Source organism: Bombus bifarius, unplaced genomic scaffold (assembly GCF_011952205.1).
Source record: "Bombus bifarius isolate JDL3187 unplaced genomic scaffold, Bbif_JDL3187 scf7180000007966, whole genome shotgun sequence".
Lineage (NCBI taxonomy): Eukaryota > Metazoa > Arthropoda > Insecta > Hymenoptera > Apidae > Bombus > Bombus bifarius.
The window spans coordinates 1,428,630-1,453,135 of NW_022884352.1; the positions used below are offsets into that span (position 1 = coordinate 1,428,630).

General features: G+C 30.4%; 6 protein-coding genes across 12 annotated transcripts; 2 read left to right on the top strand and 4 right to left on the bottom strand.

Moving 5' to 3' along the window:
• The first annotated feature begins 6,306 nt into the window (after window positions 1–6,306).
• LOC117205709 (trafficking protein particle complex subunit 6b) lies at window positions 6,307–7,773 on the top strand. The gene is made up of 2 exons (XM_033444407.1): window positions 6,307–6,641; window positions 7,258–7,773. Exons 1-2 carry the CDS (start codon window positions 6,516–6,518, stop codon window positions 7,657–7,659), a joined length of 528 nt encoding a protein of 175 aa, XP_033300298.1. The 5' UTR covers window positions 6,307–6,515; the 3' UTR covers window positions 7,660–7,773.
• Window positions 7,774–8,063: 290 nt separating this feature from the next.
• On the bottom strand, window positions 8,064–11,214 carry LOC117205676 (cystathionine beta-synthase). Of its 2 annotated transcripts, none has more exons than XM_033444346.1 (6): window positions 10,877–11,214; window positions 9,827–9,936; window positions 9,405–9,754; window positions 9,070–9,317; window positions 8,715–8,985; window positions 8,064–8,630 (listed from the first exon to the last, which is right to left on the bottom strand). In XM_033444346.1, the coding sequence occupies exons 1-6, from the start codon at window positions 10,957–10,959 to the stop codon at window positions 8,193–8,195; spliced, it is 1,500 nt and encodes a 499-aa protein (XP_033300237.1). In that variant the 5' UTR covers window positions 10,960–11,214; the 3' UTR covers window positions 8,064–8,192. The 2 variants fall into 2 exon arrangements, with proteins under 2 accessions (XP_033300237.1, XP_033300243.1); XM_033444352.1 differs by lacking the exon at window positions 10,877–11,214 and adding an exon at window positions 10,331–10,360.
• A 537-nt stretch (window positions 11,215–11,751) lies between these two features.
• LOC117205668 (protein Aster-B) lies at window positions 11,752–17,288 on the top strand. 2 transcript variants are annotated; one of them, XM_033444326.1, is made up of 14 exons: window positions 11,752–12,252; window positions 12,415–12,694; window positions 12,783–12,984; window positions 13,194–13,474; window positions 13,602–13,754; window positions 13,900–14,053; window positions 15,128–15,286; window positions 15,436–15,557; window positions 15,696–15,888; window positions 15,955–16,185; window positions 16,278–16,431; window positions 16,519–16,639; window positions 16,780–16,950; window positions 17,069–17,288. In XM_033444326.1, exons 1-13 carry the CDS (start codon window positions 12,206–12,208, stop codon window positions 16,912–16,914), a joined length of 2,232 nt encoding a protein of 743 aa, XP_033300217.1. In that variant the 5' UTR covers window positions 11,752–12,205; the 3' UTR covers window positions 16,915–16,950; window positions 17,069–17,288. The 2 variants fall into 2 exon arrangements, with proteins under 2 accessions (XP_033300217.1, XP_033300226.1); XM_033444335.1 differs by having other exon boundaries at window positions 11,753–12,252; window positions 12,415–12,688.
• Window positions 17,289–17,620: 332 nt separating this feature from the next.
• On the bottom strand, window positions 17,621–21,192 carry LOC117205718 (ubiquitin-40S ribosomal protein S27a). Its single transcript, XM_033444417.1, has 4 exons — window positions 21,144–21,192; window positions 19,117–19,234; window positions 18,519–18,736; window positions 17,621–17,817 (listed from the first exon to the last, which is right to left on the bottom strand). Exons 2-4 carry the CDS (start codon window positions 19,217–19,219, stop codon window positions 17,668–17,670), a joined length of 471 nt encoding a protein of 156 aa, XP_033300308.1. The 5' UTR covers window positions 19,220–19,234; window positions 21,144–21,192; the 3' UTR covers window positions 17,621–17,667.
• Window positions 19,383–21,166, bottom strand: LOC117205701 (ribosome biogenesis protein NSA2 homolog). 2 transcript variants are annotated; one of them, XM_033444384.1, is made up of 3 exons: window positions 21,144–21,166; window positions 20,605–20,796; window positions 19,383–20,268 (listed from the first exon to the last, which is right to left on the bottom strand). In XM_033444384.1, exon 3 carries the CDS (start codon window positions 20,229–20,231, stop codon window positions 19,452–19,454), a length of 780 nt encoding a protein of 259 aa, XP_033300275.1. In that variant the 5' UTR covers window positions 20,232–20,268; window positions 20,605–20,796; window positions 21,144–21,166; the 3' UTR covers window positions 19,383–19,451. The 2 variants fall into 2 exon arrangements, with proteins under 2 accessions (XP_033300275.1, XP_033300286.1); XM_033444395.1 differs by lacking the exons at window positions 20,605–20,796; window positions 21,144–21,166 and adding an exon at window positions 20,383–20,406.
• A 943-nt stretch (window positions 21,193–22,135) lies between the features above and the next one.
• On the bottom strand, window positions 22,136–24,245 carry LOC117205726 (protein C19orf12 homolog). Of its 4 annotated transcripts, none has more exons than XM_033444446.1 (3): window positions 23,976–24,245; window positions 23,093–23,257; window positions 22,136–23,000 (listed from the first exon to the last, which is right to left on the bottom strand). In XM_033444446.1, the coding sequence occupies exons 2-3, from the start codon at window positions 23,250–23,252 to the stop codon at window positions 22,744–22,746; spliced, it is 417 nt and encodes a 138-aa protein (XP_033300337.1). In that variant the 5' UTR covers window positions 23,253–23,257; window positions 23,976–24,245; the 3' UTR covers window positions 22,136–22,743. The 4 variants fall into 4 exon arrangements, with proteins under 4 accessions (XP_033300337.1, XP_033300320.1, XP_033300327.1 ...); XM_033444429.1 differs by lacking the exon at window positions 23,976–24,245 and adding an exon at window positions 23,654–23,940; XM_033444436.1 differs by lacking the exon at window positions 23,976–24,245 and adding an exon at window positions 23,361–23,647.
• Between the last annotated feature and the right edge of the window lie 261 nt (window positions 24,246–24,506).

Sequence of the window (24,506 nt, forward strand, 5' to 3'; positions counted from 1 at the left end):
CTAATGGCTCAGATGATATAAATTAATGGTCTAAATGTTATAAATTAATGGCTAAATGTATAAAATAACAGTTTAAAAGTTACACATTAGTGGCCTAGACGTTAAAAATTAATAGCTTAAATGTTATAAATTAATAGCATAAATGTATACAGTAACAGTTTAAATGGTGTAAATTAATGGCCTAGACGTTATAAATTAATAGCTTAAATGTTATAAATTAATAGCATAAATGTATACAATAACAGCTTAAATGTTGTAAATTAATGGCCTAGAAGATATAAATTAATAGCTTAAATGTTATAAATTAATAGTTTAAATGTTGTAAATTAATAGCTTAAATGTTATAAATTAATAGTTTAAAAGTTACAAATTAATGGCTTAAATGTTATAAATTAATAGCTTAAATGTTATAAATTAATAGCATAAATGTATAAAATAACAGTTTAAATGTTGTAAATTAATGGCTTAGATGTTGTAAATTAATAGCTTAAATGATATAAATTAATAGTTTAAATATTGTAAATTAGTAGCTTGGATGTTGTAGATTAATAGCTTAAATGTTATAAATTAATAGCATAAATGTTATAAATTAATAGTTTTGGCGTTATAAATTAATTCCTTAAATGTTATAAATTAATAACTTAAGTGTTGTAAATTAATGGTTTAGACGTTGTAAATTGCTAGTTGCAATGTTGTTATTTGATATTTTTTGTTTTATTTACCTTATATTTAAATTCTTCTTCGATGTTCACTCTCCGGAATTTCAGGCACAAAAGAGCTCGCGCGCGACTTCCGTGTTCCTTATATACCTTGACAAGATGCCGGTTTGTTAATCAAACGGTAACGATATTTTCACATAGCAGGCGACGGTTTTTCCATTATAACAAAATCAAATTGAACGATTTCTTAATTTTTATCGTAAATTGGCATCTTTAAAGATTTAATACGATATCCATTTTTATCATTTTAATAGTTTCTGCAAACTAAGACTGAATTCACACTTCTTTAATACTAGTTTTCGACTATCGATTAGTTTGAACAAAAAGGAGAAAAAAAGCCTAACGGCAGTCGATAACGTTACTGTGAAATTAGTTAAGGTATTAAATAATCAGACGGATAACATTCATATCAAGCGTTATATTGTATTATCGATATTCGTTCATTTACTCGTGCTACTTAAAAACTAAAATGTTCTTTTTTCTTGAATAACACCTACATCACTGTTTGCGATATTTAAAATTCTTATTTAATGCTTATTGAAAAGTCAGGTATCTGTTTAATTCTTCTCAAGTTAAACGAGTAAATTTACTCGTTATAATTGTAACATAAAATGGCTTTATTTCTTCAATACCGCCTGCATCGCTGTACGTGATACAGTTATTAATTATGTAGCGAACAATATGATCTAATTGGCTGTAATCACGGTTAGGTATTTATTATTGATTCCTTGAAGAATGGTGTGATTCTTATAAATTAATGTTTTACATGTTGTCAATTAATGTTCAGTTGCTATAAATTAATAGTTTAATCGTTGCTAATTATTTGCTTAAATGTTATAAATTAATGGCTTGGGCGTTATAAATTAATAGCTTAAATGTTAGAAATTGGTAGTTTAAATGTTATAAATTAATAGTTTGAGTGTTATAAATTAATGGCTTAAATGTTACAAATTAATGACCCAGATGATATAGATTAATAGTTTAAATGTTAGAAATTAATGGCTTAAATATTAGAAATTAATAGTTTAAATGTTAGAAATGAATGGCTCAAATGTATAAAATAACAGTTTAAATGTTGTAAATTAATAGCTTAAATGTTATAAATTAATAGCATAAATGTATAAAATAACAGTTTAAATGTTGTAAATTAATGGCTCAGATGTTGTAAATTAATAGCTTAAATGTTATAAATTAATAGCATAAATGTTATAAATTAATTGCTTAAATGTTATAAATTAATAGTTTAAATGTTATAAATTAATAGCATAAATGTTATAAATTAATAGCTTAAGTGTTGTAAATTAATGGTTTAGACGTTATAAATTACTGGTTGCAATGTTGTTATTTGATTCTTTCTTTATTTACCTTATATTTAAATTCTTCCTCGATGTTCACTCTCCGGAATTTCAGGCACAAAAGAGCTCGCGCGCGACTTCCGTGTTCCTTATATACCTTGACAAGATGCCGGTTTGTTAATCAAACGGTAACGATATTTTCACATAGCAGGCGACGGTTTTTCCATTATAACAAAATCAAATTGAACGATTTCTTAATTTTTATCGTAAATTGGCGCCTTTAACGATTTAATACGATATCCATTTTTATCATTTTAATAGTTTCTACAAGCTAAGACTAAATTCATACCTCCTTGATACTAGTTTTCGACTATCAATTAGTTTGGACAAAAAGGAGAAACAAAGCCTAACGGCAATCGATAACGTTACTGTGAAATAAGTTGAGCTATTAAATAATCAGACGGATAAAATTGATATTAAGCGTTATATTATATTATCGATATTCGTTCATTTACTCGTGCTAATTAAAAAATAAAATGTTCTTGTTTCTTGAATAACACCTACATCACTGCTTGCGATATTTAAAATTCTTATTTAATGCTTATTTAAAAGTCATGTACCTTTTTAATTCCTCTCAAGTTAAACGAGTAAATTTACTCGTCATAGTTGTAACATAAAATGGCTTTATTTCTTCAATGCCGCCTGCATCGCCGTACGTGATACAGTTATTAATTATGTAGCGAATAATATGAACTCATTGGCTGTAATCGCGGTTAGGTATTTCTTCGTTAAATCTATCGATGTATTAGGCTATTAGTGGGAGACTTATTGATTCCTCGAAGAAATATCAAATTCTATGAAAGTTAACTAAATGATTTTATTCAATTAGTATTCGTCAATGTTTGTCATATTCAGCAAGCTTCTTTTATAATAGATTATGCCACTGTATATTATGTTTGCCTATAGCTTTTTTTTTCTAATTCATTGATTTTATTATTAGTCTCGTTGGCTTTTCCCGTGAGTATCTGTTGTACGTACATCTCCATTATGCTCAGGTTTTTAACATCATCGGATAACTATCTTCTTTATAAAATAGTTCGTACAACCGTAAACTCGTACTGTTTTTAAAATCATCCGATAAGTAATCATTACAGGAGTGAACTTGTCGAAGATTTCATGGGTGTGAATTTTCGTAGGAAGGTATAAAATGATTCGATTTATTGTAGCTGGTCTTTTTTTTGATAAAAATTTATTTCATGTTGTTCCTGGCAAATGACATGGCGCGATTAATAACTATGATACACGTTCAGTATGGACTCCAACTTGCTGCGATTAGGCCACTGAGAAATTAAATGAAAGACGAAAAAAGAGTAACGATCATTCTCGAATCTGGCGAAAGTCTGACGAAAGTCATCTTTATCTTCATCTCAAATTGACTAGTTTCCATTCTCATTCTAAGACGAGTATCGCAGAGAGGTTCGAAAAATGATTTTTCGTTGGAAAGTCAGATTTTATTCAATTTTCATTTCTCCAATTTCTACGGAGATTTTCGTTCTTTCAGAATTTTCTTCTTATTTAACGAGTGCCTTGACGAAGGATTTCTACAGTACCAGCCATAATAGAGAGAACTCGTTTGAAACAGTTTATCGCTAGAAAGCAAACACATCATTGGGCTTTTGCACGCTTAGACTTGATATAACAGATTTTAGCTTATTTTTTTGTAATAATAAGTTACAGGTGCTTGGATAGATCTCTTTCTCAATCGAAGTCCTTTAATGTCTCGATGAAAGAAATTTTATATTTTAACGTTTCAATATTTTAATGATGCAACAGTATAATATTTTAATAAGAAGGGAGAAATGGTTCGTATACGATTCTATATTTTTAATCGGCAAAAATGAAGTTGAAAGGGTAGAAAAGCTATTGAAAAAAATTTGGATATCATCGAAGCATCTGCAGGTCGATCTTAATTCGATCTATCGAACGATGGCCCGCGCTCGGTTCGATCGTAACGTCGATTAACATTTATGAACGGCTGGACCCGCTAGTAACTTCAAAATACAATTTCTTTTGCCAAGAGGAAACATTGAATTATAGGCTCGCCCTACCAACTCAAGATCAACTTCAATTGACGACTAATTAGACTCTTTGAAAAGTTTCACATCCCTCACGATCACGACAGACATTGCGCGCGACGATTAATTCGTTTCGAAGTTTTTCTTTATACAGAACCAAACACGCGACCGATGAATTCACGGTAGGAAACGGTAACAAGGAGGGCTCGCCGCAGGAAATCCCCGACTCTAAACCCGCGAGCAAGGAGGTTGGAGCGGAGGAAGCGATGGAAGCCATGAACTTAGGGGATTAAGAAGATGCTCATCCTCCAGACCAATCTGGGACGGTCAAGACGGGCACAAGACCTGCTCTTTCAAACCATCCTGGCGAGCACGATGGCCTTAGCGGTGGTGGCGGAGCCATACAGAGTCCTGGACGCTCCGGACTGGACCGGAGATATAGATGGCTGTCACCTTTTTTTTTTTTTTTTTTTTTTTTTCGTGGAGGAAACCTTCATAGGCACCCCGCGCCCCTCCGGGGAGAGGGCGCTGGGTAGTGCCGGATTCTTACCGGCTAAAACCTCCACGGTGGCCTGTCCTGACGCCTGAGTCGAGATGCACCCGGGATCTCTCCCGAATTACTCCGGTTGCCCCCGGGCGTCTATCTCTCCTTCTTTGTCGAAGGGAGGCGTCCTGCTCTTCTTGGACCGCTGGGGGGGAACCACGCCCCCCAGCGCCTCGCTCCTGCTGCGTCATCCTGGGACCCCGTCCCCTGACGCCTCTTCCTGGTTCGACGTGGTCCTGGCAGGCGTGGGGCCCACTAACTTCTCCGAAAATTCTCCGCACCGGATCGGCGCACTGGCAGGTGCCGCGGACACCGCCAGCTGTCATCCGTCTATGAGAGAATATCAGATCCGTCGGGATGCTCACAGGACCACTCCGTGGGGGCCACCAACTTCTCCGAAATTTCCGCACCGGATCGGCGAACTGGCTAGTGTCGCGGGCACCGGCCAGCCGCCACCCGACTATAAGAAATATCAGATCCATCGGTGTTTTCCCAGGGTAGTCCTGTGTCCCGGGGGCTTCTGCCTGCCTCGTGCTCCTTGGATGGTCCCGGAAAAATGGCTTCGGTGCGCCTCCTTCCTTCTTTCGTCAACGCCTCACGGAGCGGTCACCCATCCTAGACCGCTCCGTGACCGCTGCTGCTTAACTTTCGTGATCGGCCGGGGATGGCTGTCACCTGGACATCAGCGCCGGCGGCGTCCGCCCACGGGGATCCACTGGAACGCGGCAACGGATACGTAGCGGTCGAATGGGCAGGAATGGTGGTAGTGGACGTGTATGTGTCGTCCAACAGCGTATCGATTATGAATTTAATTTTCATGGAAATTTGGTAACGTTTAATTTATCTTAATTAAGACAGCCATAATATAAACGATTCTATCGTTCTTTTTATTCGAACATGGATAACATTTGATATACGATTTATATTTAATATTAAATATTAATAGATTGCTTTAATTTTGCGTATTGCTTAAATACGAGTGCGTAGATTAATATTTATTAGCGTTGCGCATCAAATTTCAGGAATAATAATAATAATAGTAATAAAGGAATAATCGTGAAATTAGAGGGAGAAGTACGTCTGTCCTTGTCGCACAATATAACTTTCCTTGTCTAACAGGAGTTGAGATACCTTCTCGTACATTCTATTCTCCTTGTTGTTTTCCCGCAGTTCCGGCCGTCTGTCATATCTATCACAAAATCCAAAATATTGCCTTACGTATTACCTATTAACATTTTATACTCTCTTTTCATTCCTTTCTCACTTATGTCAACTTCCAAGAGTCTAACGTCTACAACTTTTTACATATTTTACAATCCTAATTCATCATAATTTACGACATCTTTATTACACACCTCGTCTCCTCATCTCACCTTATACTTTCACGCTTTCATCATTACCTGCTTTACGCAGAACGCTTTGCATTACTAAACGTTCTTATTTACACATCTCATTTGCGCATTCACGCGTTATACGAATATTCGAAGGAGCGTTTGCTCCTAACATGGACCGTCTTTTCGGCATATCAAGCAAATTTATACCAGAAAGGAAATAAACGTAGATACGCACAGATACACGTCGCAGTCCAATTCTTGGCTAAATTTCGCCCATAAGCGTTGGTCATCTCTCTACTTACTCATCTCTGCTTGTAGGGAGTAGGGAATGATTGCATATCGTGTCTATTCAATTCTTAGTCAATGATAAAAGCCAGACAAATAAGGTTAAATGTTCATATTATACTGTGCAATGTATAAATAGTAAACAGATTAGCAGCAGATTGTCTTTATATTTTGTGAACATAAAATAATATACGATCTATTCATACATTGCATATATTATTTATATATTATAATAATAACTCGTGATTTTTTAAAATATCAATATGAGGCCACAAGTAATTGACACGAAAACTAATTCTCACGCATCCGGGGAAGCTGATGAATGCCTTTTCGAATATTTACACGCTGAGATAGTTAATTATACTCTGAGTAAATCATGTAAAAATAAGGTAATTATGCACAATACCATAAATTTTACATAATTCAAGAATTTTGCACTACGTGATATTATATAGGTATTTCTCCCTATTTTTTTTTTTTTTTTTTTTTTTATATCCCTTATATCCTTTATTATTTTATATATATTTGACTAGCATTTTTTGTTTAAATACGGTAAAATAGTTTGACTCTTTCTTAAAACATTATTTTTACAACTATCTTTTAAACTCTTAAATGTTATATTTTATTGTATACTTGAATTTTGTTGACATATTTAAAAATACACATCACTAGTTGAGCAGTATACAAAGAAATGTGTCAATCCTATAAATGTACGATTAATACATTTTTTATCACTTGTTATGATAATATATTTTTAGATTTTTAAATTCTACGATAAAGCATTAGTCACTCAGTGAAAGAGAAACTACAAATGTCTTATTATGTTTTGTAATTATCAATTTATAAATACATCAAATTTACGAATTTTGATATCAAATGTTAAAACTCTCATTTTAATATTCAATTTTGTTGGATCAAATCCTGATACTTTGATATTAAAATTTAAATATTATAAAAACGTTATAACTTGTACGATAATATCTACATAATATCTAATGTATAAAGGAAGGGGAAGAAGAGCTGTCTCGACTAGAATGGATGGGATTCAGTGTTGGCTACAGAATCATTGAACGATTGACGAGGGAATGGAATCGATTTAAAGATGAATTGGATATGATAAAATTTATTTGTACTGATTTTTGGTCTGGTCTTTATCATAAACAAATTGATAATTTAAGGACAAATCACCATGGTGTATATGTATTACAAGACAACTCATTTCGGTTATTGAATAAAGTAGGTACTAATAGTAATAAACAATATCTTCAGGAAAGTCCTCGTTTATTGACATTTACTTGTGGACTTTTAAGAGGAAGTTTAGCTAATCTCGGAATTATTAGTACCGTTAATGCAGAAATTTCTACGTTACCAAGTTGTAAATTTCATGTACAAGTTCAAAGAATTTAATGCTCGTAAATACAATGCAAAATCATGTTCAATAAAAGTTAATACATATTACAAAATAATATCTAACGACTAGGTTTTTCATAAAAATCAGAGAATCAGAATATAACGTTTCGTCTAGTTGTAACAACAGGTAGTGCGTTAAAACGTACATTTGATTGAAATTTCATAAACCATATATTTTAATGCAAGATAATTTTTATAAGGATTTATTTATTAAAAGTATATATATATATATATATTTTTTTTTTCTACAAATATGTAAAATTGATCATATGATAAGTTTCACATTTTTTTCAAAATGAGTACCTATATACCTTAAATGTATTGTATAATGTTTAATTTAAATGCATAAAATAACCGGAGATGCTAGTTATAAGTATCCAAGTATATACATCCAATTTTACAGCTACAGAGTATAATAAAAGTAAAAATTATGAAAAACATAATAATAATGAAACAAACGAGTAAGATAATCTTAAAAGTGGTTTAACAATTGTATGTTAATGTTTAAGACCTGATACATCGAATGATTATTAGATGTTGTATCCATTATTTTTAGTAATAAAATTCAAAATATGAAATTGGTTTATGACTCCAACAAAAGCATCATCGCGTTCATCATCTAAAATTACCGCATACGGTTCTTTTTCAAGAATCCGTGATAAATATCCAAGAGATGCTGAATACTTAACTGTAACATATTGTTTAACCATAGTCTTTTCTACAAAGTCTGTATAGTTTACTGCGCCAGATATTATGTTTGACAAAATTCTATTCAAACTAATAACACCTTTTATATGTGTATCATTATCGCTAATAAGCAGTAGTTGTATATCTGTATTTTTAATCATTTGAACAGCTTCTTGACATGTTACTGTATTTTCCTTCAACAAAGGTTGTTTATCAAAAGATAAATTTGAAACTTTCATATTCCACCACCACTTATTTGTTTCAATTTGACATGTAGCTTGCTGCAATTTATTCAATGATACATCATTTTAATTTCTAATAAAACAGTACAGTATTTATATAGATTGATATTATGTATAATTTACCAAAAATCCTCTAGCTTCCATCCAGTGGTTGGATACAAATTTAGTTAAATAATTTCGTATTCCATCGGGTAAAACAATAACTATACGTTTTCCTTCGGGAATATCTTTAGCTATCTTTAGGGCAGCTATAAGCGCAGAGCCGCTGCTACCACCACATAGTAAACCTTCTTCACGTATAAGCATTCTAGCAGCATTTAATGATTCGTAATCCTCGGTTTTTACCCATTTATCGATTACGTTACGATCTAACACTGTAGGTACAAAATCATAGCTAAAAACAATTTCATCGATCATCCAAAATACAAAAAAAAAAGATACTGTATCTTGATATAACGGAAAAGGATGTTATACCCACCCAATTCCTTCTACTTCGTAAAAGCCAACTTCTGAATCTTGCGATTCAGGATCTAAAATACTTCCTTTGGGGTCTACGGCAATGATCTTTATATCTGGTGATAATTCTTTCAGTTTTCGCGCAATACCTGAAACAGTACCACCAGTGCCTGCACCAGCTACTACATAATCTAATTTCCCCTCACATTGTTTCCAAATTTCAGTTGCAGTTTGATCATAATGAACCAATGGATTTCCAGGATTAGTATACTGAGCGATATAATATAAATAGAAAGTAATAAAGTTGTACGATATTCAATAATATACAAAAGCGTGTACACATATATGTGACATTACCTGATCAAGAATAATACTATTTGGTATCTCTGTCTGCAACTTTTGTGCAACGCTGATATGAGCTTCTGGACTATCCCAACTTGCTTCTGTTGGGGTTCGAACAATTTCAGCACCAAGTGCACAAAGTGTTGACGCTTTCTCATCAGACATTTTCTCCGGCATAACAATAATGCATCTATATCCCCTAACTGCAGCAACCATTGCTAAACCAATTCCAGTATTACCACTTGTAGGTTCGATGATGGTATATCCTGGCTTTAGCAAGCCTTTCTCTTCTGCATCCTGCACCATCCTATATGCAATTCTGTCTTTCACAGAACCACCAGGATTAAGAAATTCACATTTTACATCTAAAAGTAAACTAATATTTAATTATATCAAATTTCCAAATTACATATTGAATAAACAAAACTAATACTAACACATTTCACATTTAATCCCATAAGATTTTGGGATGTTATTCAATTTTATAAGTGGAGTTTGTCCAATAGTAGTTAAAATATCAGGAAGTATCTTGGTACGGTCGCCATTTCTGAAATAAAAATCATATTAATAGTATAAATAAAAATCAACATTGAAATTTAAAAAAAGGAAAGAAAGCTTCATATAAAATATAAACACTTACATAACAAAGTAAATAAGCATACTATACAAATATTAAGAATAACGGTATTATATTTGATTTAAAATCTTCCAAGTATTTCTTATTTTTAAAGAATAGGCTAAGTATAATAAGAAAGACAAAAAGAATTATTTATTTGAATTTTTGAACCAAAACTTTTACAGTTGTCTTTTAGATCTTTGAAATAAATATTTTCTACTATCTCAAATGATTATAATATGTTATTGATTTACGAAATTCAACTTTCTATAACTAAAATTTAATTAAAAAAACAAATTTTTGTAATAAATTATAGTCTCTTTACTCTAATTTTTAAGTACTTATTATGCCAATTTCGAAAGTAATAATCTTATAATCATGGATCATTCGATGCTAGTCTAACAATATATTATAACGATGGACAAATATATATGAATAAAATTTAAAGAATATATGTACACACAGATGTGTTCAACTTTTAAGTCACGTAACTACGTAGTTGTAAGAAGTTAAATAGAAAACATACATACGGATGTGTGTTTCTTCTACTATACAATGTTATCTAAATCAAGAATTCTGAAATTTATTCACAGAAAAATATAACCTACATTAATAGAAAAAATAAAATGAAACGGTTATATAATTATGTAATTATTATATGTATAATGGACTTAATCAACGATATGGTTGTAGATTGTAATTTTTATGTTATAATTACATCTTTATTATACCGCAAGATATTATTTTTATTAGACCTTCTATCTTTTCGCTGAGTATGACAATGATGTATCTATGACAATAATTTCCTATTAATACGATTAATACTTCTAATCTTTTTCTTTTTTGGTTAATACTTTTGTTATAAACTTACTCCATTCTACATGTATGTGGTGAATTTGTTGCGTTCAACTCCCATGTGCAGCTACTAGATCGATTAGGCTTCTTAAATTCCATGATCAAGATTCAAATTACACTTTAGTTTCTTGAATAAAAAAATAAAAATAATCTTCAAACTCGATACAACCAAACAACTTAAATATTACATGTACAAGACTTTTTAACTAATATGTATCAAGATTAATAAAAACGATGATGCTTGCGATGAATGCTACATCATGTGCTTTATCTAATCATCTATCATCTAAGTGTTGCAACAACTGCTTATTTAACATTATTGGATATCTTTTTGTAATCATGATTTTTTATTTCGTTTTTTTACTAATAACGTACTCGCTATTACAAGTGAAATGCAATTACTAAAGTATAAAAATAAGATATACATATATATATACAAACGCGCGCGCGCGCGCGTGTGTGTGTGCGTGCGTGCGTGCGTGCGTGCGTGCGTGCGTGCGTGCGTGCGTGCGTGCGTGTGTACATATAAACGCACGTATATACACCTATACGTAATCAATTAATGAACTTGCAATATTTATGAAAACTATTATGCAAATGTCACAATAAGGACATTACGCTAAAATTTAAGTACTAATATATTTGACCATTTCTCGATAATTGATGATTACATACCATACATAAGGCTTTTGCAAAGAATGTTGTTTCCACGCGTAACTACTAACTGTGTTATTTAATATATATATTGATTAAATAGAAAAAGATACAACTACATTCACGAGATTTATCCAGCTTTTATTTTACGTAATTGATACGTCTTATTTTATGTTACTAAACGATTATTGACTAAACTATGTTATAATATTACGTTCATGCTAATTTTTTGAAAATTTTGATTCGTATCGGACCGGAAAAGAGAATATGCCATTTCAATATGGTGGATCGTTTTTGAAGTACTCATTGTCGGTACTTTTTGTTTCTTTTTAAACATTGATATACATTGATAAAAATTTTGTTAAGGAAGTACGAACTTAATAATTAAACAGAAGGTTAATAGTTATTATAAGTCTACATGAATGACAACGATTGATGCGTGTTCGGTAACGGTTCACGTTTTTAGTTGAAATGGATTGTCGTTACCGCAACGATTATACAGTTCGTAAAAAGTCACACGTATGTTCTGCTTCTAAAATGTATTAACAGTAAAAAATAGTGCATTACATTATCGGTACCTATTGTATTGTAATGCCATCGTTCGGTAGAAATTGTATTCTATTCTAAAATTGTGACAAGTTCATAGCATTCATCAAACAAAACTTACGAGTACACTGTATAATTACATATTATGCACTTTGAAGTGGAATCTGTTCAAAAATATCCAACCACAAACATGTATGTAATTTTACAAAGAATTTTACAGTGATATTCTTATTTCACATTATTTTGTATTTTTTTTTTTTTTTTATTGTTTATTCATTTCTTTTTCGTATATATTTTAAAATAGCTGTTTTAATATATTTTTATTTTTAATGATTTGCAATTTTAATTTGATAGGAATAAGTCAATGGAGGACTTGTTAATATACAATCGTGAAGTTATGACCGAGTTGGAAAATCAGAATCCAACAGCAACAAACATAGGCAATGGTATATCAGATAATGTACAAGAGAGTGGCGCAAGTGGAGAAAAGAAAGATAGTCCAGTTTCAAGTCCAAATTTATCTCCACGCCCAAGTCCAAAAGTGCGTAATAAACGAGATCACTCCAAAACAAGTCATGATTCAAGTACCAAGGAATCTAATAGTGTCAACAAATTGGATGATCATCAAGTACATTTTAAGATTTTAGCATTAAAACATCTTTTGTTATGAAATTTCCTTTGTCTCAAATTAATGCATAATTCATTTTAAAAACATGATATAGCAACAACAAGATATAGCAAACAAATCGTCAGATTCTTCTCAGGCTGTGAAAAGTTCACACGAGGGTAAAAAAGAAACACGGAGTAGTGAACGAAATAAAAAAAAATCTTGGTATCACGTTTTATATCCAACTTACAAGTCTAGATCTGATGATTTTAGGCGTATATTTAAAGATGTACCAGATGATGAAAGATTAGTTGTCGGTAAGTAATTAATTTTCATGTAAGATTTTTTGATAGTAAAATATAGTACATGGTGCTGTCAATACTGATATTTCATTTTTCTTAATGCTTTTGTTGTAAGCTTGCTCCAAATTTTAAATCATTTTTATCACTGTTATAATAATATTAGCATATTAATCATATCAGATTGCAAATATATTTAAACATAACAGAAAACATATAATTTCTAGATTATTCGTGTGCACTGCAACGTGAAATATTAGTTCATGGAAGACTCTATGTATCTCAAAATTACGTATGCTTTTATGCAAATATTTTTAGTTGGGAAACTCTAGTATGTTTACGCTGGAAGGATGTTACATCTATCACCAAAGAAAAAACTGCACTTGTGATACCTAATGCAATTTTAATATGCACTGCCACTGACAAGTTTTTCTTGACATCTTTCGGTGCAAGAGATAAAACATATGTAATGTTATTTCGTGTATGGCAAAATGTTCTTATTGGTGAGGTATGAAAATTATGTGATATCGGAACATATTACAAATATTTATTTGTATTAATTTTATATAAAATGATATAAAACTTTCAATGTAATTAGACTTTGAAGTGTCTAAATAAGAAATTAATTGTTTAAGCCTATGAGTGCATCTGAAATGTGGCAACTTGTACATTCTTGTTATGGAGATGAATTGGGTTTAACATCGGATGATGAAGATTATGTTCCGCCGTTACCAGCACCTGATGAAGAGAAGTTATCAACAAGATTATCCGTAGAATCATTTTCCGAGGTAATTTATATATTAACATATCAGAAATTAATGCATGATTGGTGTTAGAGTGTATTATCAATCAGCGTGTGCTATTTTTGTTTTTCAATATCATGTATTAATTTTAATTTAATTTTTTTATGAAATGATGTGTTTTATATCAAAGGTAGAAAGTGGTAATACAGAACATGCAGTAACTCGAGTGCCAGATACAATCTCTGAAACAAAAGCAGAAGTTCATCATTTGCCTCGGCCAGACCCTATTATCGATGCAACAGACCTAAGTGATACAACAGAAAGTGAAGCAGAAAAGCATGCATGTAAGTTTTTGATAGTGGTGTCTTTTTGTTAAATCTCTTTTTGAAACTCCTCCGCTACAGAAGACATTAACATTAGGAATGTATGTTACTTACCTTACAAATGTGAAGAATATAATATTAAGATAGATCTCAAAACATGTCCCAAAGATATAAATATGTTTTACCATATAAAGATAGAATTTTTATATCTACTTAAAAGAATAAATGATAATATTTGTAATCGCGTGAATTAGTTCAGCATTGAGATGATGATGTTCACTGTACATTTGTCGTTTATTAGATATTCTTAGCATCAGCATCAATTTTCGTGCGATATGTGGGTTGTTACTATTACAGAATTTCTTATTAAACCAATTTTTTTTCTACCTACGCTCCATAGTATACTAATTATACGCAGCCGTTAAAAATAAAACTGCTTAGTTATTCTTTCAACATTTCATTGAAGATATGCGCTTGGTGACATGTGATTCGTATCTAACAGATATTACTCAAGAGGTTTCAAATAATGTTCACATGGATAAGCAAGAAAGAATTAATTGTATGGTTTGTACATTTTACTGATTCCAATATCATGGACTTCTATTTACTATCATTTTTATTCATTATATTACTGTTTCCTATACCATTTGATTAATTTTTAAAACGTTTATGCCAGATATACTGTAGAAAAAAGTTATTTCCAATAATTTTTATACCAAATTATTATTATGATAAAAATTATTTTTATGATACTCTGTTATAGATTAATTCATGTTTATATGATCCTCCTTTAATATTCTTAAAATACAAAAATACGTGATTTTTTAAGATGGTTAAAATATTCTTTGAAAGTTTGAAAGTTAGATTATTTTTAAATACATTGTAAAAAACATCCAAAAATATCTTTTGATATTTTGATATCAATTATCCTTCGATCTCAATAACACAATATTATTTAAAATTAGAGGAATATAATTATCAACTAGTTGCATTTTGCTTCAACTTTAGAAGCTATATTGCTATCTGTGTTCCATTAATAACGATTAAATTATTCTTCGTACTGTTATATAAATGTTTTAATCATTATGATTTCAGTAAAATTAGGCGTTCGAGGCAGTGTAGTGTGTACCTCACCACATGAAGGCCGTCAAATAAGCAAGGCTACATTCCCTATCCATATTGATCAATTATTTACCTTGCTATTTACAAACTCAAAATTTTTCTTAGATTTTCAAACTGCTCGTAAAACTACTGGTGAGATATACAAATTCACATATCTAGTGTCATAAGAAGTCTATAAAAATGATAAAATTAATATAGAAATATTTTGATGACTTACTTATTATTAACATATTTAACCTTAATTTATGGCGTTATCTTATCAGACATATTCATCTATTTAGATTTAGTACAATCAGAATGGACTCAAAACGAGCAAACTGGCCAGAAAGTTAGAAATTTATCGTTTACAATAGCACTGTCTCAGGCTATTGGACCAAGAACCTCTCATATTTCAGAAACTCAGGTTGTTATTTTCATAAAACTATTATCAATTAAATATATATTAATTACAGAGTGCTTTTATATTTACTAATACCCTATTAAAATAGTTCTCTCAAATTCGTTTATATATAATAATGATGACTTATAATGGGATTTTTAGATAATGTTACCATGCAGCAGACCTGGTCATTTATACAGTATTGATGTAGAAAGCGTAAATGCTGGAATCCCATATGCAGATTCATTTTCTGTATTACTCCATTATTGCATTACGAGTGCTTCTGAGAATGAAACAAGTATCGCAATTTATGCTCAAATAAAGTACAAAAAGAATGTATGGGGTTTTGTAAAAAGTAAGAACTTGTGACATGTGTTTTTCTTATTTATAAGTGATAATTATATATTTTGAACAATAACAGGCGTTATTGAGAAAAATTGTTGGGCTGGAATAGATGAATATTTTACGAGCTTGATAAAAGCACTAACGGTAGAATGTGAAGAAACTACTGGAAGCGGAGGAGTGAAAAGAAAAGCAAGAAGACGACGTCGTGCCACCGGCCCTGGTATTTCTTTACAAACTCATTCTTCAGATCATACGTCTTCCGCTCTACAAAACTCTTTAAACATGCCACATATTAATGATAATACTGGTATGAAATCAATGGTACAATAAGATATTAAAATACAGTATATAAGAATAGAAATTCATAAAACTCAATACATGCAAATTTTTCATGTGCAGTTTCTGCTACTCGAGGCGACTCAAATATGATAATCAGTTCAATGCTATTAATTGCTGTCTTATGTTTGATGGTAATTAATGGTTTATTGTATTATAAATTATGGGGCTTAGAAGAAGCAGCAGCCTATACTATTATGGATTTACATGTATTAAAGTACGTATTAGTACATTAAATGTTTAATGATAAATTACTACATAAAATTGATATTTATATTAGTATTTCTAATTTTTCAACATGAAGAAATACACCAAAAACCGAAGAAGATTGGATTCACTTATTGCAACAGCAAGAAAGTTTGCATAATATAGAAATGAGAAAATGGCAAAGAGTATTACATACTGCTGCACAATTACTTAGACAAGTAAAATTTCTATTCCATTATAGATTATATACATAATAATAGATATATACATAATAGATAATATACATATATACAATCTATTTGTATAGAATTACAATAGTAGATTATAACCGATTAAAGTTATCTTCTTCATTTTAAAGACAGAGGAATCGTTAACAGAATTACAAATGAGTATTCATCCAACTGCGACGGAAAAAATGTTCTCTGTGTTAAAACCGAGCTTGAAAAGCTTTAATTCGCGTACAACAGAACAGCGAAGTCACTCAGAAATGTAAAAAAGAATTGTGTAAAAATATTCCGATAAAAGTAACGTGAGTATTATAATGCGATAAGTCATTAAAAGTCATGATTCTAGTAAACTTCAATTAAGTGTACTTAATAAGAATATAACACTAATTATTGTTATACTTGCATATAACTTATAATTAGGTACACAAGTGCGCTCTGTGATGATGATGATGATGATGATGATGATGATGATTGTTGATAACTCCAAATGCACAACAATACACACGCAAACTGTTTATGATCAATAGGAAATGCAATTTAAATTTGTTCGTTTTTATTACTTTTAGTGTTTCTAGTATGTTGTATATGTACGTAAATATTTCCATGTAGAATACTAAATTAAACTAAGTTATATTTTTAATATATTCTTTATATTATACACAAAAACATTATTTATATTTATATATATATATATATATAATTCATGTGTGTGTGTATATATATATATATATATATATATATATACATGAATTTATATTTATATGTTTGTTTGTGTGAATGAAAGTTGTATATTAGCACAATGTAAAGAAAAAATAAATAATTTTTAGAGCATTATAGTCTTAAGAATTGTACTTCTCCCTATCATTTCAACAAAATTTGTTACTTTTCTATTTTAACATTATCAATATGATAATACCTAACGCAATATATGGGGGGGGGGGGGATTACACGGAATAACATAAGACATTGAAATTACTTTACGAAATTTCTTCAATTAAATGAAGTCATATATTTTGAATTTACTTATCTTCCGGCTTGTTAAATACAAGAGTATAACCGCATTTTCCACAATAATGACGGTCTTCCATTGCAGCCATAAAAACACCTGCTCCACATTGTTCCATGGGACATTCTCTTCTCAGGCGATGAATTTTTCCATTTTCATCCACCTATTTAACAATATATTTAAAGAATTTGAGCAATAAAATTTTGCAACTGATGATAAATAATAAACATAATTTCTTCGTTTAAAATTTGTTTAAATCTTATTTAATGAACTGTATTTTGCCATCACTCTATTGTTTTGAAATCTACACAAGCCGATTCAAAATACATATGAAGTTATAACGCGCGCAAGTTTTTCATGAGCAATCATACATTCAACGAGAGCAAATACAACGAGTCATCCAATCATTTATGATGCAATTAAATTGCAATATATACAGGGTGTTCATGTAATTAGTTCTCGGCTATCATGATGAATTCAATGTGACCTCCTATACGATAGGGTTTAGTGCCTTAAAAGTGCAGGGACAAGGGGAATACTTTAGAAGGTTTATAATTCTAGAAAATTGTTATATTCAATTAGCAGGTCGTTGGATTAACTTTAACTTAATGATTTTCACTATATATATATATATATATATATAATAATTATATATATTATATTATATATATTATATATATATTATATTATATATATTATATATATATTATATTATATAATATTATATATATTATATATATATATAATTATATATATATTATATATATATATATATATATATATATATATATATATATTATTCCAGGTTAGTTATACATTATTTAGCTATGTATTAAATTAAAGCTAAAAGAGTTATTAAAATACCTTATAAAATTTGAGTACAGCAAGCTTGACCTTCTTCTTCTTATGCTTGATTTTCTTTGGGGTTGAATAATTCTTCTTCTTGCGCTTTTTAGCTCCACCTCTTAAACGTAGCACTAAGTGTAATGTAGATTCCTTCTGAATATTATAATCTGATAAAGTTCTACCATCCTCTAATTGTTTTCCAGCAAAGATTAATCTTTGTTGATCTGGTGGAATTCCTAAAATTTAAACACAGATTTGTTTAAAAAATTATTTAAGAAATATTTAATGCTTTGAGGACTGTACGCTCTGAGAAGTATATAGCCTGAATTCCCGCGTTTATTTGGAATGATTGAAAAGATTCAAAACGACCAATATTATATTTAATATATTAATATATTGTAATATATAATATAATGTAATAACTGTTATGTAATGTGTATAATGTAAAAACACATTTATAACATTTTGTTTATAGCATCCATTGCTTTTTCTTGTTTTACTGTTTTATTTAACAGTAGTTAACATTTTTGTAGCATACCGCGTGAAATATGTAAGACGCGAATTCGCGTCTCCAGCCCTCAAAGTGTTAAAATATGTGTTTAATATAGATTGTCACCTTCTTTGTCTTGAATTTTTGCTTTAACATTTTCGATAGTATCCGATGCCTCGACCTCAAGAGTGATAGTCTTGCCTGTTAGAGTCTTCACAAATATCTGCATGGTAAACGTTTATAACTGCAAAACATACAAAAATTTTACATGTTTTCTTTTTGTAGTTTCAAGTTCTACCTTCAAGATAAAGACCTATTTATATCATCTATGGAATTTCATTAAAAGTTATTCTAAAAACAATATTTAAAAAACATAATAACAAACAGCAATGTACATTTAAACAATTTTTATTACAGACATATTATCAGCATACATAATGCAATAATTCAACAAAAGGAATTTATACGAGTAATACAGCATTGATACAGCCATCGTTTTCAGGATTATTTGTAACTTGAGCATATTTTCCCCACACTACTTTTCCAGATTGAGTTACAAGACCTAATTCTGAAATATTCACTTCAATAATTGTTCCTTTAGTAATAACACCTAAGCTTGTATACATTGGTGAACTTGGATTCTTTTTAACTCCAATAATAGGTAAACAAAATGTGGCTTTTAGCTCAGGATGAGTCACATGTGCCTTTTTGAAACGAAGTGCCATTGGTCTAATAAATCTTTCAAATTTTGGTGGTTTTCTAGTAAAGTTCTCACCAACAAATGTCACTTTTGTTACCATTCTTTTCCAAGATTTGCGTTTAGACTTTCCACTTCTCATTACTTTGAAGACTTCAGATTCTGACTGTGTTTTAACTTTAGGTATCGGTACATCCCATTTCCCAACTTTTTCTTTACGTTTCTGTTTTATCATATTTGACAATACTTTTGCATCTTTTTTAATGTCACGATCCAATAAATATACAGGTAGTGCTCCTTCTGGTACATTGGAAGATTTTTCTTTCACTTTCTTTACCATATGGGATTTAATCTTCTTTTTCATTTGGATCTTTTCATTTCTCCGTTCTTTATTGAAAATCTTTGCTTTTATACCACGTAAAGTACGAGCACGTTCCGCACGTTTATGAGGCTCACGGGCCTCTCTTTTTCTTTTCCTTTCTTCATAATCTAAACGTCGTCCATATAGTTTACGATGCCTCTCGATATACTCGTTCTGTGGCATGTTGGATCTTTCTCTTTCCTTTATAAATTTCTTTTATCTACAAAATAACTCTTTTTCTGTACAAAAGTTTTTAGGAAAGTTTATGGCTGTACAAGCCAAAAAAGGTTTAAAATCAAAAAAAAATATTATACATATCATCCCAAAAACTTACCTTACAAATGTCGCATAATTTATATTTTGACAATAATCCACTTTTAAAATACTTTTTTTACAATGATTAGGAAAAAATGTATTACTTATCATTAGTATAATTAATGTTTTCGCAATAATATGATAACCTTCTTTATTCAATTACAGATTTAATAACTCATTTTCTCTCTCTGTTTATTGCAAATTATGTATGATATATTGGAAATACTTATTATATAACTACCTCCTATATTTTTTTGTTTCAAAGTAATTTGTATACACCGTATCCCGATTGTTATTCAACAACACTATATTTTCATTATCCTCGATATCCAATAGTTTGGTATAAAGAAACGTGGATATCAAAAAGATAATAAGCAAACGGAGACAGGACTATAGGCATCCGCACTTCACGCTTTTGTTCGATATAATGTCACTACATATTTAAAACATTCATGATACTTTTTAAAAAGTCCTTCATTCTTAAATAATTTATTTTACAGAATTATATATGATGTTAAATTAAATTATATATGATGTCTGTAACAGCTACAAAATCGTGTTCACGCGATTTCCTTGAAAAACACACAACCACGTTTATTACAACGTGCCATGTGTGCAACTTCTTTCATGTTATAAATATTGAAATATTACCATTAAGAGTATTATAACAACTTTAAACTTTTTAAGAAATTTTAACAGAACATCAAATATAATCAGTTAAACAGATGCTGAAATAATTGCAATTTATTAATAATTTTAAACATCTCTAATTTAACGTACCTTCGTCTACTCCATACACGTATAAAAAGAAATTGATAGACGAGACAATGTAATGTTGAAATAGAAATAGCGTCATCTGGTGTTATGTTACTTAAGTATCTCACATAAAAAATAATTAATATACTAATATTCATTAATTAATACAGTATTTATATTATTATAATAGTTATAGTAATTCAATTCCACAATTATAATGATATATATTGCAAAAAAAAAGAATAGTTTATACGCAAATGGATACTTGGAACCCAATTTAATGGTAACTTTTTGTCACGAAACCTAACTATGATTTGACATCAACATGTAACATTAACAATTTTTTTATGTATTAATACATTTAAAATGTAAAAAAACGTAAAAGCTTATAAATGATAAACAAAAATGATCTATTCCCAATAAATATTGTTATTGCAGAGCCATAAAACAGAGCATCTATTATACATATACTTAATGGACATGAGCGAAACGCGAAAAACGAGCGCGAAATTTGAAACTGGATACCATTTGTATTTTTGAGTGCGTAAAATTTTAAGATTTAACCCATCATGGCTCTACTTTAGAGAATTAGTCCCTAACACCGCGCGCGGTCGGTCATAGGTGCAGTAAATAACATCCGAATTCTTCATGGAGTTTATAGAAAATTTACTGTTCAAAACGATTGGTAGACAATGTTACTTCTCAAACGTCGCATCTTACATTCTTTATAACAGAGGAAGAAAGAAAAAATTATTTATTTAAAAAAAATAAGAAATAAGAAATTAAATCATATTATTTCTCGTGGAATTCTTTAAAATGATCAATACAATAAACTGATATGGACGAGATGTTGACAAACGGGTCAAACGTGAACTCTCACATCTGAAGAATACTTAGCAACTGAAATAAAAAGCAGTCGCAATAATCCGCCCTTGGTGATAGAAGACAGTCACAGCGCGCGGATTAATCCGCGCTTGGATGCAAATAGGTTATGAAAACGCAGATAAATTTACACATTTTAAACTACTTAAAGACATACATATATTTTTCTTTTTACACTGTACTTTATTACTGTTGAGGTTGGCTGACAGAAGAACGAGTGGATGAATTTGTAATAGAAGAATATATTGAAATAAATAAAGGTATAAATATAACTATAATGCATAAGTTTATGCTGATCCAGATTTTTACTCTCTTAATGTTACAATACAATAGAATCGATAGGGAGCACGTTCGTATGTGTATATATATATATATATATATATATATATAAAATATATATATAATATATATATATATAGCAAAAGAACATTACCAAAAAGGTTAACCTTGTAGCTCTAGCTAAAGGCTACAAGGAACATAAATAGGAATCTATTTATTAGTTCCTTCGTTCTTAGACCTTGTAACCCGAAACATAATTTATATTCAAAGGCACAATAATATGGATCTCTCCTTATTTAGAATATTTTTGTTTCACTAAATTATATACATAAATAAAGATGTAAAGTTTTTCTTGAAGTAATTACTTCAATAATTACAAATATTCATTCTTGTCAAAAATAATTGTAGATTTTATATTGGTCAATAAATTCTAAACAGGGCGATCTCTCTTTCTAATCCACAATCAGTTTGCTACTGAATAATGCATGTATTTAGTTAAAAATGTTGTTATTATAGGTATTATCCCTACTGCCAATTCTTCCTTATTAAAATACAAGAGATCTCCAAGAGTCCAAATGTTTCTTGAAGTAAGGTACTTAATTATTAATATTGCTAGTTTTTCTCTTTGTTCTGGAGTAGCTTCGTACAAAATGATATATGGAACAGATTTAAATTCATTATGTCCAACAGCTGCTGATATAATACTACTAGCTATACCACCTAAAAATAGAAATTTACTTTCATATTGAATAATTTTTATATACAACCCAAACAATAAATAATTAAAAAGTAGATTATAATTAAATAATTACCCAGTGCAAGTCCGAGAGGTCCAGCAATTACACCACCAAGAAATGCCGATCCACCGACTATCATTGAATATTTTCCACAGGAATTTACGGTAACCTTCATATCTTGTACAGCTGGGTACTGTAAAACTTCTTTTAATAATTCGTGTGTTGAAAAACCCATTGTAACTAAATTGAACAGAAATAAAAAATTAAATAAATTCTAACGACTGTTTAAAACGCTTTATGATCAAACTCTGTGTTGAAACATTCAACCCTGCAACTTATATACACTTTGCAACTTGCAAAGCGGTGAATCCCATTTATAATTGTAGAGATACAAGGATAGAGTGTGCTAGTCATATGTTACCGTGTAAGTGGGTAGATGCATGAAAATAAGAAGATAAGAAGGAAAGAATATATGAGTCATATGTTACTATAGAGTATGACGATGTCTCTATGGGTCCCTATAAGTGAATACGATATGAGAATATAGATAGAACGCTGCGTAGAGGCTCCTTCTATCCTCGTCTGATCAGCATGCACACCGATGCCGTTCGTTGATCGTTGAGTATTATTACTCACGTATAATTTGTCCAATGAGACGACGCAGTAAACGTAAAGGGAATTTCATTGACTACCCAACTAGTGATACTCAAGTTTCAATCATTGGACAGACTGTACATACTTTACTGTACGAATATGCGCATGCATTATTAGCGTTTATCCAGCGTTCTATTTCTATTCTTATATTACCCTTTCATCTCGCTCACGCATACTCACTCTATCTTCGTACCTCTATATTCTCATAATTGTCATCGTAATGAATAATACTGTCCAGCTGGACAAATTGTAAACTACAAATTAAATAATAACAAAAAGAAAGAAAAATATGAATAATACCTACCTAGTGATATAATATCTGCTATTGCCCAACCTTTGGCTCTGCTTTTCCTAACACAAAACTTAATAAATAAAAAACTTCCTAACTTTAGCAACTTCTGGCAAGATTCAGTTTTACAATGTGTAATTTTATGAGGACTTAATTAGCAAATGTTGTGAGATTGAGATACATCTGTATATCTTTTATGGACATAAGAATACATATGTATACATATTGATATTTTTCTATACATTATTTATCTCGTCCAGTTACATGCGACCGACGACCAAACTAGCGCACACACTGCCACAGACGCAATACTATAGGCAGAATTCACTATAATGATACCGTTTATATGATTTATAATCCTATCCTTAATCTTGAAATATCAAATCTTTATTTGTGAAATCTCCTAATTATATGCAACTGATTGTGTACAATCTTACGTTTAAGATAAAAAAGATTTGAAAAATCATGATTGTCTTTCCTGAATTATCAGAATGATTAAGACACATTTGCCGATAGTAATTGTTTCGTTTTGATAATCTTCTGCTA

Coding starts and splice junctions, on each gene's coding strand:
- LOC117205668 (XM_033444326.1), top strand. CDS start 12,206: ATGCACTTTGAAGTGGAATCTGTTCAAAAATATCCAACCACAAACAT. Junction 12,695..12,782: donor TGGATGATCATCAAGTACAT/TTTAAGATTTTA, acceptor AACATGATATAG/CAACAACAAGATATAGCAAA. Junction 14,054..15,127: donor TGAAGCAGAAAAGCATGCAT/GTAAGTTTTTGA, acceptor TTATGATTTCAG/TAAAATTAGGCGTTCGAGGC.
- LOC117205701 (XM_033444384.1), bottom strand. CDS start 20,231: ATGCCACAGAACGAGTATATCGAGAGGCATCGTAAACTATATGGACGA.
- LOC117205709 (XM_033444407.1), top strand. CDS start 6,516: ATGAGGCCACAAGTAATTGACACGAAAACTAATTCTCACGCATCCGGG. Junction 6,642..7,257: donor GTAAATCATGTAAAAATAAG/GTAATTATGCAC, acceptor TAATGTATAAAG/GAAGGGGAAGAAGAGCTGTC.
- LOC117205726 (XM_033444429.1), bottom strand. CDS start 23,702: ATGAAATTCCCTTTACGTTTACTGCGTCGTCTCATTGGACAAATTATA. Junction 23,258..23,653: donor TCTCATTGGACAAATTATAC/GTGAGTAATAAT, acceptor TGTTCAATTTAG/TTACAATGGGTTTTTCAACA. Junction 23,001..23,092: donor ACCTCTCGGACTTGCACTGG/GTAATTATTTAA, acceptor TTCTATTTTTAG/GTGGTATAGCTAGTAGTATT.
- LOC117205718 (XM_033444417.1), bottom strand. CDS start 19,219: ATGCAGATATTTGTGAAGACTCTAACAGGCAAGACTATCACTCTTGAG. Junction 18,737..19,116: donor AAAAATTCAAGACAAAGAAG/GTGACAATCTAT, acceptor TTTAAATTTTAG/GAATTCCACCAGATCAACAA. Junction 17,818..18,518: donor CTGTACTCAAATTTTATAAG/GTATTTTAATAA, acceptor ATTGTTAAATAG/GTGGATGAAAATGGAAAAAT.
- LOC117205676 (XM_033444346.1), bottom strand. CDS start 10,959: ATGGAATTTAAGAAGCCTAATCGATCTAGTAGCTGCACATGGGAGTTG. Junction 9,937..10,876: donor CCACATACATGTAGAATGGA/GTAAGTTTATAA, acceptor TTTTTATTTCAG/AAATGGCGACCGTACCAAGA. Junction 9,755..9,826: donor TGGGATTAAATGTGAAATGT/GTTAGTATTAGT, acceptor GTTTACTTTTAG/ATGTAAAATGTGAATTTCTT.